The 12095-nt window shown below is 51.6% G+C and overlaps 1 protein-coding gene across 1 annotated transcript in view; it reads right to left on the reverse strand.

Moving 5' to 3' along the window:
- Window positions 1-12095, reverse strand: part of Pdia5 (protein disulfide isomerase family A member 5) — an 86743-nt gene continuing 74648 nt past the window's right edge. Inside the window, exons 14-17 of the mRNA XM_060370318.1 lie at window positions 9725-9855; window positions 5525-5595; window positions 491-625; window positions 1-238 (exon numbers count right to left, since the gene is read on the reverse strand). Of these exons, the coding sequence (XP_060226301.1) occupies window positions 158-238; window positions 491-625; window positions 5525-5595; window positions 9725-9855 (418 nt within the window). The 3' untranslated portion in view covers window positions 1-157. The remainder of the gene's footprint in view (window positions 239-490; window positions 626-5524; window positions 5596-9724; window positions 9856-12095) is intronic.

Consider the following 12095-nt stretch of genomic DNA (forward strand, 5'->3'; position numbering starts at 1 on the left):
TGAATAAACGGTTTGATTTTATTTCAAAATTGTACAAAAGGCCGTGAGCGGCTATAAAAAACTTTGTCTTCGGAACACATGGAAATTCAGAAAGAACGAGATAGGCATTGTTCACAGTGTAAAGGAAGGGCTCTCTCTCTCTGGGGAGGAGGAGGCGCTACAGCTCTTCCCTCCTTTTCTCTAGTCTCTTGAGGTCTCCCTCCCGGAGGGTTCGGATAAAACTGGTAAATCCTGATTCCTGCAGGGTATGGAAGAAGACAGCGAAGAGAAGGGACTTAGACCCTGAGTGATATGCGCCCTCCAGTCCCCCAGCTCCTGTGCAGACCCACAGAGAGACACTGCTGGTTTTGGCATCCCACCGCCCCCCGCCCCCAGCTCCCAGCAAGGTGAAGATGTATCCCATAATCCTGTCAGCACAGAGTGTCCGAGCTGACTGCTGAGGCTCCCGTCTGCCCTCTGCAATGGCTGCTTTTGGGCCCACTCCACTCACCGTGCGATCACTTTCATACTTTTCTACAAATTTCCCGTAGTGGTAGTAGTGGAAAGTGGGGTAGGCCTTCACGGCCTCCTGCTGACACAGGTCCTGGTTCTTGTCCTTGACACAGTCCACAGCAGCACAGGCAATCTAGGGGGTGAGGTGGGGAGGGTCAGCGGAGACATCGCCAGTCACCACATCTGCCAGGGGCAGTGCTGGACTGAAGAGAAAGCGAGGGCATTGTACTCCAGTTTCCTAAGGGTAAATCTTCTTGCTGGCACGTTAAGACTCATGGAGAACAACTAGCCGCTTGGCGCCTCAGTTTCCTCGGATAAGGATCAGGAAGATTCAAATGAGGCCTGTCAGCCTATGCCCAATGGTTAGCAGCGTTGGCTACTGTGCCACTCTCTTCTACTGACTCCATACCCATACACTGGCCCTGCTAGCACCTGGGAAGGGACTGGATAAAGACCATTCTCAACTTCGTGTGATCTGAGCTACCATGGGAGTAGCCCAGCATGCCAGTAGACCAAAGGTATTCTGCACCATTGACCATCCAAGCCAATGACAGGGCAGTACATTCCAGAAACTGCTACAGAGTTTGGTCTCTTTAAGGTAATCAGTAATCAGGTTTTGGTGAAAAGTTCTTCAAGTGGACTTTGGCCTCTTCTGGGCCATCTAACAAGCTGCATTTTGCCAGGCAGCTCTTCCTTTTTTTTGTCTTTCTTTCAAAATAAGAGGGTATGAAGTAGAAGTTGGGGAAGATTTTATTTTGCTGACGGTCACACACTGGGAAAAGAGGAGAAAGAGTCAGCTAGAGGCAATACACAGAACCACATCCCAGGAAGCAGGAATGGCAAGCTCAGATGGGAGGCAAATCTTCCTCTTACGTGCCAGGCCTGCTGCAGATGCCAGGGTGGAGGAGGTGGTGGGGAGGAGAACAGGTGATGTTGACAAAGTCCAGCCAACAAGCTCCTGCTGTGTAACAAATGAGATCATTCTAGAGCCTGGCGACTGCTCTGCTGACATCTGGGACAATTCAAGATTGCTGAATAACCACGATTCACAGTTCTGCCTGCTAACTAGGGAAAAGAGCTCTGCAGGCCACGGCGGCCATAGGTACTGGTTACTTAACTATGTACCTAGGCGCGTGGCCACTGTCTTATGAGCTGTAAGACTGACAGCTAGGGCAGGCAAGGGAAAGGCTCCCCAGCCTGCCACTAGAGCACCATCGCTGTGCTCCCTCACCTCTCCAGGCTTCCCTTTGCATCTGCAGCCTGATTGTTTTATACAACAAGACTTTTATAGCGAAGTTTGCAAACTCACTGAAGATAATCCATAGCTGGCTCTCGAGCCCGCTCTGTTTGGCCCACATAGAACTTAAAAAGAAAATAAATTTGAATTAGCTGCCAATGTGGAAGGAGCCAGAAGATTTAATATAAAAATTTGGCTCCGAGCTCCTCTACAAACATCAGAAGATTGGAATGGTGCTTGCCCTGCATTCCCACAGGCAGCGACTGGCTGAGCAGACGGGCATCTGTCTCCTTCCGGGAGGTTAACCCTGCCCTTCCCCAGCACCCACCATGAGCTCAATTCGCTTAGGCTAGCAGCTGGCCGAAGCAGGTTCCGGAGAACCCCGGCTCATCTTCTAAATTGTGTTCTGAATTATTTAGAGACACGAGGCAGACGCTCCCGTTGTCGTCCAACTGCAGGGTTTTCTTCTCCCGGACAAGCACTCCGGACTCCACACGGCCAGCAGGGAATCCACAGGGTCCACTGCGGCCAGCCCTGGGCTAGGGGCCGCTGCTAACTCTGCTCCAGGTTTGATGAACACTGCTCTGGGCCGCTGCTCTCCCTGCGTCCGCTTTAAATTATGAATTCAATTTGTATACATGCCCCGGAGCTGTTGGAAATGTAGTGTATGGTTTTTATAAATCCACTAAATTAAAAATGGATACTTGTGAATCCCTCACACTAGCTGTCAGCCGTGTACACAGACTGAGACTTTTAGCTGCAAGGGGGGGGGGAGGGCGGGAATCCAGGTTCAGTTTCTATAGGAGATGAGTGTGGCCAATATCCTTCAGGAAGAATCTGTTCTCTGAGGTCTCTGCCTCACCTGCCTGAGCTCTCGTCCCATCAAGACCTACTTGTGATCTTCACTGGTCACCTGCACTCAACATCCCTACAACCCCTGCAGTCTCTGGCCTTGTTCTTACGGAGATGGAATGGATCACTGGATTCTGTCCATGTCCTGAAGGGTCCTCAGCCAAAGACTTGCTCTGGTACCTAAAGTCTCGACCTGAGAGCTTCACCTAGCCCCCAAGTTGCAGAACTAAGGCTAGTGATGGGTTAGGGGTCAAGGACCAGTACCTGGCTTCCAGGAGCTTTGCATGGAAAAACGCTGTGGCTCATGTCTTAGGTGGTCTCCCAAGGGACAGAGCCTCAGGTACCCACAGCCAACTGCCCATACCATCCCTCCTTTGGCTTCTTCCTCCTTCATATTACTTTCTCAATCTCTTATGGTACCTCCTGGGATCTCCTCCCAAATGCATCCCCTTCACAGGGGTCCCAGCTAGCACAGGGTCCTGCTTTTGGGAAATGTAAATTGGCAATGCTTGTGTTCGGATTCTGACTCGGCTCCTTCCCAGCAAGGGAACCTGTCTATAGGCTTGGACTCTAGATTCCACCCCATAAAATGAGGGATGTAATAACACCTAATCCATCACGCTCCGGCGAGGACCAAAGGACTCAATGCTCATTTGGAATAAAAGCTTCCACCACTCTCATTCTGCCATTTGAGTCTCATTTTCAATCCTGCCGTTTAGGCAACCTCCATGGGGGTACAAAGCATCAAGACTTTTGGGAGTTCAAGGGCGAATGAGGCTCCCGTGTTGAGAGGCTTTCACTGCTGATGGACAGGAGTCTGACACATGACCTCTATCAGCTGTACAGATTAGGGTGGTGATGGAGGTCAGCCACAGAGGGGGCACCTCTGGCCTTGTAACCTCCCCCAGGACGACCTTCACACTTTCACTGGCCCTGCCCCCTTGCCCAAGCTGCTCATACCTTAAAGTGCAGTGAGAGGTAAGCCCTTCCTTGCAGCTCAGCAATCCCCAGCCTCTGCTCTGGTCCACCTGTCCTCCACTGTTGGCCCGCCCCCCCATCCTCCGGGTCATTCGATGACACCATCTATCCCAACGCTCACAGTCTGTAGCCTTTTTCCACCAGTGAGGAGCGTGTCAACTGATAAAGTCCCCAACTAAGCTCCTGGGAGGGGATTTAGGCTCCCGGGCTAAAGCACGAGCTGCCTCACACCGCTTTATTGATTCAGTAAAATAAATCTCTGCAGGAGCTAATATTGACTTTGGCTATGAAAATGGAAGTGAGAAACCAACTGCATATTGATTGGGGAAGGAACCGAGACTGGCTTTTGGGTGGGAAACAAAATACGATTGCAGCCGAGAGGTGGCAGCAAGGGTGTGGCCGAGGGTGACCCAGTTCCGGCTACCCATGACCAATGGGGCATCTTGGGCAAAGGACATGGCTCGTCTCTAAGCCACAGTCTCTCCAAAATAAAAGCAAATGGGGTGCACCGATGGTTCCCAAACACCAGGGTATGACCAGTATATGGCTGAGCTCTTACAAGTCACCAGTTCCTGGCACCCTTGGAGTCCCAGCTCCGGGGGTGATGCGTGATGACTTGGGGTGAAAACTATTTCAGTGGGGAGGCAGGCAGTCAGGTGACAGTGGGCATCACTGGAGCTTCCAGGGCAGAAGCAACCACCAGGCAAGTGGCAGGCAAAAAAAAAAAAAAAAAAAGTTTGTGGTTCTTTCTGCACCCCGGAAGAGTGAGGAAGTACCTCAGGGGCTTAGCCAGGGCTTATGGGAAACAGTCACACTCTCTGAGTGTGGGGCAGAGTCCCAGCGTCCAAGAAGGAATCTTGTTCTATTGGTCCTCACACACCATATGTGTGCCTGCTCCCTGCCTGGCTTCCTGAATCGGTGAGTTCTCATCATCCTATCTCTGACACCCTCAAAGTGCAGAAGGTGTCCCAGGACTTCTGCCTCTGTCATCCCAGAGGTACCTGCCGGCCTATCTTCTGTTTGCCTCCGTCAAACCCTCACCGTGCCCAGGACACTCACACATGCCATGTCACCTGCTCTGCTTTGGTTGAACTCATGACCCTGGGTCCAGTGTGTGTGTCTTAGTCCCCGTAGAAACCAGCGAGGCCTGGTATGTGACCGATTCCTGTGACTGTGTCTAAGAGCTGGGAACAATCTTTGCAACCATCTCTACCAGCTCTGTAAGATGAGAAGGGAATTCAAAGACCAGGAATGGAACTCAGCGGCAGACTGCTTATCCAGCCCTGCTCCCCCATAAACAACCAACAAGAACCTTCCAGAAGAAGGGAACTTGGGGACTGGCGATGAAGAGGGTTTCCCTGAGTTCTGAGGTCCAGCCCTGCTTCATACCCACCCTCCCCAGTAGTGGCTCTGTTTCCCTGCTGTAGAAACAGGCCTGGCGCCCACTCCCTGGCACCCACACCCTAATCCAATCTGCAGCTCCAGCCTGTTAATTTTATGCTTCATCAGCTGGCAGTTGCAGGAGCCTTTAGCTTAGGCAGGGCGAGGATCCTCTGGCATGGTCTGGTGTCCCCCCACCCCCACCGAAACCTCCTCCATTTGACTTTGGTGGGGTTCTTATTTGTATTTTTAATTATATAAGTAACGCATGACTACGATCCTACCGTAAAAACGTTTGAGCACTAAAGAAAAATGAACACACCGGGGGCCCTTCACACACCCCCTCCCTCCACGGAAACGCTGTTAACGCTTCGGCTTCTATCTCCAGTTGATTTCCGCAGCAGAAATCCAGTCTGTCTGCACGGCGAGGAGAAAGAATGCCCTGCTTCCCGAGGATGACCCTGTTCACAGGTCTGGGCGGAAGTGCGCTTAGGGTCGGGCAATCTAGCCCACAGGGAATAAGGGAAGGTGGAAGAACCAGTGCAAGGCAAACCGGGGGTGGACCAAGACAGGGAGGGTCCTTACCTTTCGGTCATCTTTGAAGGCGTCAGCTGTGGCAGTAAAGTGCGGGATGACCTTCTTACAGTGTGGGCACCCTGGGTGAGAGAAGAGAGTGTCACCGTGTGTCTGACGGTAGCAGAGATGGAGCCGCTTTCAGAATCTCTGGATAGCCCTTTCGGGGAGCCCCACATCCTGCTCACCCTGTCAGGCTTGGTGTGTCAACCTTGCCACTCAAACCTCTCCCTCGGCTGTCTGTGGGCACGGGGCTTTGCGGTTCTAGGGCCATCCATGAGTCTGGGGACACTCCTGCCCTAGAACTTCTCATCTGCCTTCTGGCGTAAAGGAAGGCTTGTGATGGCGCTGTGATGGCATTCTGCAGACACTGCCCTGGAGAGCAGAGGAGTTGGCTCCACAGTGCAGAGGGACTTGGGGAAGGACCACGTGTGCTCAGGACGCCACAGGTCTATCCTACTGTTCTCTTGCCCTCGGGATGATGGTGGGTCATCTTTCTACCTCATGTCTGAGCAAGCGGCACTGGGAAGATGGGGTCCACGGTCCCAAGGCTCCAGCTTCGCTGATACCTTCCTTCTCTTCAACAACTTCTACCCCTTCCTACAATCTTAATCTTGAAGGCAACGATGGAAGCACTCAAGAGAGGCTCAGAGGACGATGAGTCAGCAGCTACAGAGTCAGCAGCCCCCAGCCCCTGTCCCAGGGAAAAGGCCCATAGAGTGGAGGAAGGGCTGAGGCATTCCACTTATGAGTCTTGTTTCTTGGTCAGTGCACCACCTTGAGACACGCCACCCCCCCCCCCCAAGTAAAGAGTGGCTCAGGAACCTATTTGTGGCCTGTTTTCTCCTCCTGTCACAGAAGCTGGGGAAGCCACAGGCTATCCTGGCCTTTCCCTCAGGGTGAAAGGATCAGAACCCAAACCCACCACTCTCACATTCGTTCACTATGAGTGAACGGAGCTGCCATGGATGGACAGCTTTGACCCTGACTGTGGTCATCAGTTCTGATGAGGACAGGTGGCAGGGGTCACACGCCTGCTGGGAGACCCGGATGCAGCCTCGGCTTCCTGGCAAAGGCCTGCACATCCCACCTAGGGAGGCACACAGAGCTTCCTCGGCAGGGACAGAAATGGCTTTGCTTTTCTGAGTTCTCCTTTTTAAAACGAGATAATGCCGACTGGCATTCCAAAGGGTTTTGTGAAGCTAAATCAAGGCTAAGCTACAAATTTAATCTGAATGTAGCATTTGAGTTGGTTCCTGAGATGGCTGGGACCACCCACATGGCCAGACTTGGGGAGCAGCCAGCTGGCTCAGGAATAGAGTGGGGATGATGGGGAGGGACTCGGGGGTTTCCCAACATCTGATACGGGAACAGAAGAGACCTGGGGTGGCTATTTCAGAATAAATGAGACCACGTGGCAGATAAGGGACATATGACTTTTCAACTACCTCAAATGGCAATTATAAGTAACACCATTAATTTGACCTAAAAGAGAGGCAAAGCTGAAATTTATGAGAATGTCATAGTACAGAGGAGTGCTGTTACATAATTTCAAAACATTTAAAGAGCACAGTCTATTGGTAGACTCATCCCGTGGGCAGCTACAGGCCCTGTGAAGGGCAGGCCTACTAACGGCACACGTACAGGGTGGGCTGACAACCATCCACCCCAGGCCTCACAGTCCAGTTTCACTCTTAATTTCCCCCTTTTAACCTCCACTTATTGAAAGCATAAAGGCCACCGCCAGCCCAGTGCTAATTCCTATGCCATCAATTTAAAATGTCGAGGCCTTGGATGAACAGCTCCCTGCATCTCGTTTTCTCATTATCTAAAGAGAGAATATGGCAGATGAGTAACTGGTGGGGGGTGGCTGCTTTGGAACGTGCACGGGATATTTCTAGGAGGCATCGGGTGGGCCAGAGTTCACCATGGGTTTTTAAAATTGGAGGTGAACTAAGAAGCAGGAAACCCATTAGGCCTTCTGACCTGTGAGGACAGAGCTGAGGCCTCAGGATGGGATGGAAAACCTCAGCCCTGGAGAATGTGCTGAGTGGGTCTAGGAGGCGAAGTTCCCATGACCAGAGCAGGAAGCTGTGGGTAGATAGGGAAGTGGGGAATAAAGATGCATGAGGACGCAGATCTGGGGAAAAAAAAAAGAGGGAGGAGTGGGGCTGGATGTGATAGGCCAGCTTTCCAACCAGAATTTTATCTGATACTTGACATTTCCACAGTATTTAGATTATTTTTAAAGATTTATTTATTTATTATGTATACGATATTCTGCCTGCATGTGAGCCAGCAGGCCAGAAGAGGGCACCAGATCTCATTACAGATGGTTGTGAGCCACCACATGGTTGCTGAGAATTGAACTCAGGACCTTTGGAAAAACAGCCTGTGCTCTTAACCTCTGAGCCATCTCTCCAGCCTGTATTTGGATTCTTTATATATAAATAAGTTAAAGAGTGGGGTGTGTATGTGTGTGTCTCACAAGTAAGTATCTTATCAGAAAGCACAGAAAGACAGACTTATTTGTCCTTAGATTGGCCCCCCAACTCCAAAGATGTAGCACCCAGGAGTACTGAGTTAAGATCTGAAGATGGGGTAGAGATGGGAAACTCCGCAGACCAAGCTTTTTGCTGGCAGCTGAATCACCCACAGCCTTGCGATGACTGTGACCTGGCACGAAAGAGTTCTGTAGGAGAATTGCGAGTCCCCGAGGCCCAGCAGGGATATGGCACCTAACCCCGTACTCTGGGAGCAGTGCAAAGCTGCTCTTTGGAGAAGGGAGGCAGACTTGTCTCAACCATGTGCCTACCTGGGGGCAGAGAAACCTGTCTGCTCTAGCAGCCAGCAAGGACTCTGTGTCTATCAGAGGGTACTACAGTGAGGGACAAAGTATGGCCTGGGCTGAGGAGAGGGGCCATTTCTGGGGAAGCATTTTGTTTAGTCTTTGTGAAGTCTGTTCGGTGGCTGGGCACTGAACTATAGAGCCTACAGGTTCCTCTCAGTGATCACGCTTGATGAACTATGCTTGAGACAGAGTTGCCTGGGCTGCAGGAAGGGCCTGCCACTAACTTGCCACAAGGCTTGGAGCAAGCCACAAAAATCCTGGGTGTCGACCCTCAGGAAAATGTTCATTTTACAAATCCCATTCAGGCTTCCAGACATACTCTAAGGGCAGGCTGGGTCTTGGAGGAACTCTGTAAGGGACTTTAAGAGCAAACCCAACTCTGAGAAAAGGCCAAGGCTGAAGGAAGGGAGGCTGCCAGGGTGTGCTGGCTGCCTGAGGGATGGGGTCTCAGGCCATCATCGACTAGGGCCTCTCAGACAGGGATAGCAGACAATGAGACGCTGCAGGCTACTGACACCGAACAGTGAGGGAACAGGAGGGCCGGCTACAACTGAGTGGGTTTACGACTAGACTTGAGTGCCTGGCTTCTCTGTAGACAGAGACTTTTATTATCCTCACTCCATTAAGCTGAGCTGTAACCTGTGGGAGAGAGAGAAGGGCAAGAGAAGAGTGGGAAATTCTAAGACGCCTCCCCCCTAAGTGTCAATTAACAACTTCAAGACGGGAATGCACAAAAAACCCGAGGTCACAAACACCACTGCTAGCAGACGGGCCACCTCCCCAGCTTGTACTCTGATTGAGATGACAATCACGGAGCTTGCAGGTGACTGTGCCTTTCTGATGCACAGAAACTCAAACAGATCAAAACCTCTAGGAAAGGTCGGGAGAGGGAGTTCTAAGGCCTTGAAGGTAAGCTCCGTGCCAGGGGGAGGAACAGGAGGAGAGCAGAAGAAACTGCAAAATTGTGTGCATGCGTGTGTGTATGTGTGTGTGTGTGTGTGTGTGTGTGTGTGTGTGTGTGTGCCTGTGCATGCGTGTGTATAAGTAGGGGGAGTACAGGTTGCACGGAGAAACCCAGAGACCGAACTAGGAGACTGGTTCCTACCACACACACAGCCTGTAGGCCTGATAAGAGAAAGGCATCCCCAGTGAGGGCAAGAACCTGATGGGAGCCGACACAAGGAAGCAATGATTTTTGGGGGCCCCCTCAGCCTTTGGTGAAGTTGGGAGTCCTGCTTTAGGTAAACATGATTTCAGAGATGACCGATAGCCAGCCGGTACCTGGCGTGGGTACTCTTTTTGATGTGGCAGAGCTAAGCACAGCTCTCTCACCTCCCGCCTTATGAACAGAAGCTACTTACAAGGGGCATAGAACATGACCAAGGTGTGCTTCTTTTTCTTCAGGGTATCCCGGAAGTTGTCCCCCGTCAGATGTAAGACGCTGGTCTGCTGTTCTTCCCACGTGGGCTCTGGAGGTGGGGGAGCCTCTGGGCTGCAGAGGTTGGTGGGGAAGGCGGAGCATTCATGAACTGTTGACAGACAGGTGCAAACTCCACCCCACCTCAGGCCACTGAAGCAACTCAAATGAACAAAACAATGTTGCATTTCTTCTGGGACTTCATTTTAAAACCTTGGTTTAGAGGCCAACAAATCTGCACTATCCATGAAGAGGTGGGAGAGCTGGCCCCATCTGAACACAGGCACCTGCCCTGGTGTGGGGTCATCATTCCTTGCTAAGGCATAGAACCTTCTCCACAAGTCTCCCTCGGCCCTTCCTGCCTGCCTCCTAGGGTCCCCTGGGTCCTCCATCATTTTCTTTGATGCTTTTGTTCTGGGAGAAAAAGAGGAAGAGGAAGAGAGGGAGAGAAGGAGAGAGAGAGAAAGACAGAGAGACAGAGAGAGAACCAGCCAAGAAACGAGGAAGACCCAGGCTCCAGTCCAGGTTACATGTGAGACGTGTGACTTTAAGGAAAGTCACCAAGCCCCTCTGAGTCTCCATTTGCTTTTCTGTTACTCAAGACAGTGGTACCCGGGTGGTAACTATGGATGCAGGATGTGTAGGTGAAGATCCGGCTCAGCTCAGCCTAGAGACGCTGGGTGCGCCGATAAACAGGCAGGCACTAGGCGTTAGGTACTTTCTGGTTTCTGCTTGTCCGCTGGTCCCCCATCCCGTTCTGCCCCACACAAGGACGAAACTTGCTCTAGTCAGCTCTGGATGTCTCCCAAAAGCCTGTGTGTTTTCAGAGTGGCACTGTTAGGAAGCATCGGGAAGCCTAAGTGTGGTGGGGTGTGAGGTTTGTTTTAGATCACTGCCAAGTAACCTTAGAAGGACACGTCCCAAATTGAAACAAGGAAGTTTCCTCTTTGTCAGTTGATTTACTCAGGTATTTGTTACAATATGGGAGTGCTGACTAGTGCTGAGTCTTGTTTATTTGTTTTTGAGACAAGGTCTTGTCATGTGGCATAGGCTGGCCTGGAATTTGTAATCTTCTGGCTTTAGCCCAATGAGAGCTGGGATCGCAGGCAAAGGTCAACAAACCCAGATCCCGGGTCTTTTAGAAGCCTCTGCAGCCTTGCTTCCCCTTGGCAAGGAAGGCTGTACCAAGCTGCCATGTACTACCCCCTCCCCCACTCCGGCCACAACCCTGAACCGACAACCTAGGGCTTGGTTCAGAGTGGCACAGGACCCTCTGCCCTGTCACCTTTCGCACATCCTCTAAAAGCGCTTCCTAACTCCAGTGTCCCGCACTCTCCTCTTCCTCCAGTTCTATGCCGAGTCTCTGTGATTCTCACGAGACCTGATGCTGACTCTCAGGATCTCCAGGAGCTGTGGATACCATGAACTTGTCCTCTCACCCAAGCCTGTTTCCAGCCAGAGGCCCCACTGTTACCCCAAAGCCACCAAGACTTGGAACATGTTACCTTTTTTCTCCAGTCCTTATTTCTTCCCCAAATTCTCCATGCTGGCTACGGTATCCCTGTGCTGGTGACCAAAACCAACCCTTTGCTTTTCTCTATGCTCTAAGGCCCCTGGCTTCACGGTTGGCGGCACCAACTTGTCTTTTCTGCGGGCTCAGTCCCTGAATGCTGCTTTGCCGGCTGTACCATGGCAGGCACATCTCAGCTACCTGGGGCTTGGCCACCTGTCCACCCAGCGGTCAACACCATGTGTATCACCTGGTACCATCTGCTCGCCCCGCTTCTGGATGAGACCCCTCCACCTTCCATCCTAGAATCATCTGCTGTCCTGACACCAAAAGGCTCTCTTTTAAATGCCTCAAAGTGCTATTGCTCATCCCTGGGTGGTGACCCTAGGAATAAACTCTCTGGCCGCAGTAGGATTTTTGGATGAAAAGAGGCCCAGAGAAACAAGGTTTGGAATATGATTCAAGGGTGGAGCGCTTAGCTACCATGTGTGGGCCCCGAGTCTAACGCCTTCCTGAGCAACGCTGGGACAGCAGGGTAGCCACCTGTGTTAGAAAGCAGAGAAGACCTGGGAAATGGAAAACTTGCTCTCTTTCAGAACCGGGCTACTCAGGCTCCTCTCCTGGGGAGCAGAGGAAAACAGGGTGGGACCTTGACGTTTTTCTTTTCTCTTGCAAGAGGCACCTCCAGGGCCTGGTACTGTCGGTGCTCCTATTTCACATACCCGGGTTTCTCTAAGCACCACGGCTGGGAGGCCTGTTCATATCCTTTGAGTCCTCGCTTCAGAAATAAGAGTGTCAGAATCTG

This window comes from Meriones unguiculatus, chromosome 17 (genome assembly GCF_030254825.1).
Source record: "Meriones unguiculatus strain TT.TT164.6M chromosome 17, Bangor_MerUng_6.1, whole genome shotgun sequence".
NCBI lineage: Eukaryota > Metazoa > Chordata > Mammalia > Rodentia > Muridae > Meriones > Meriones unguiculatus.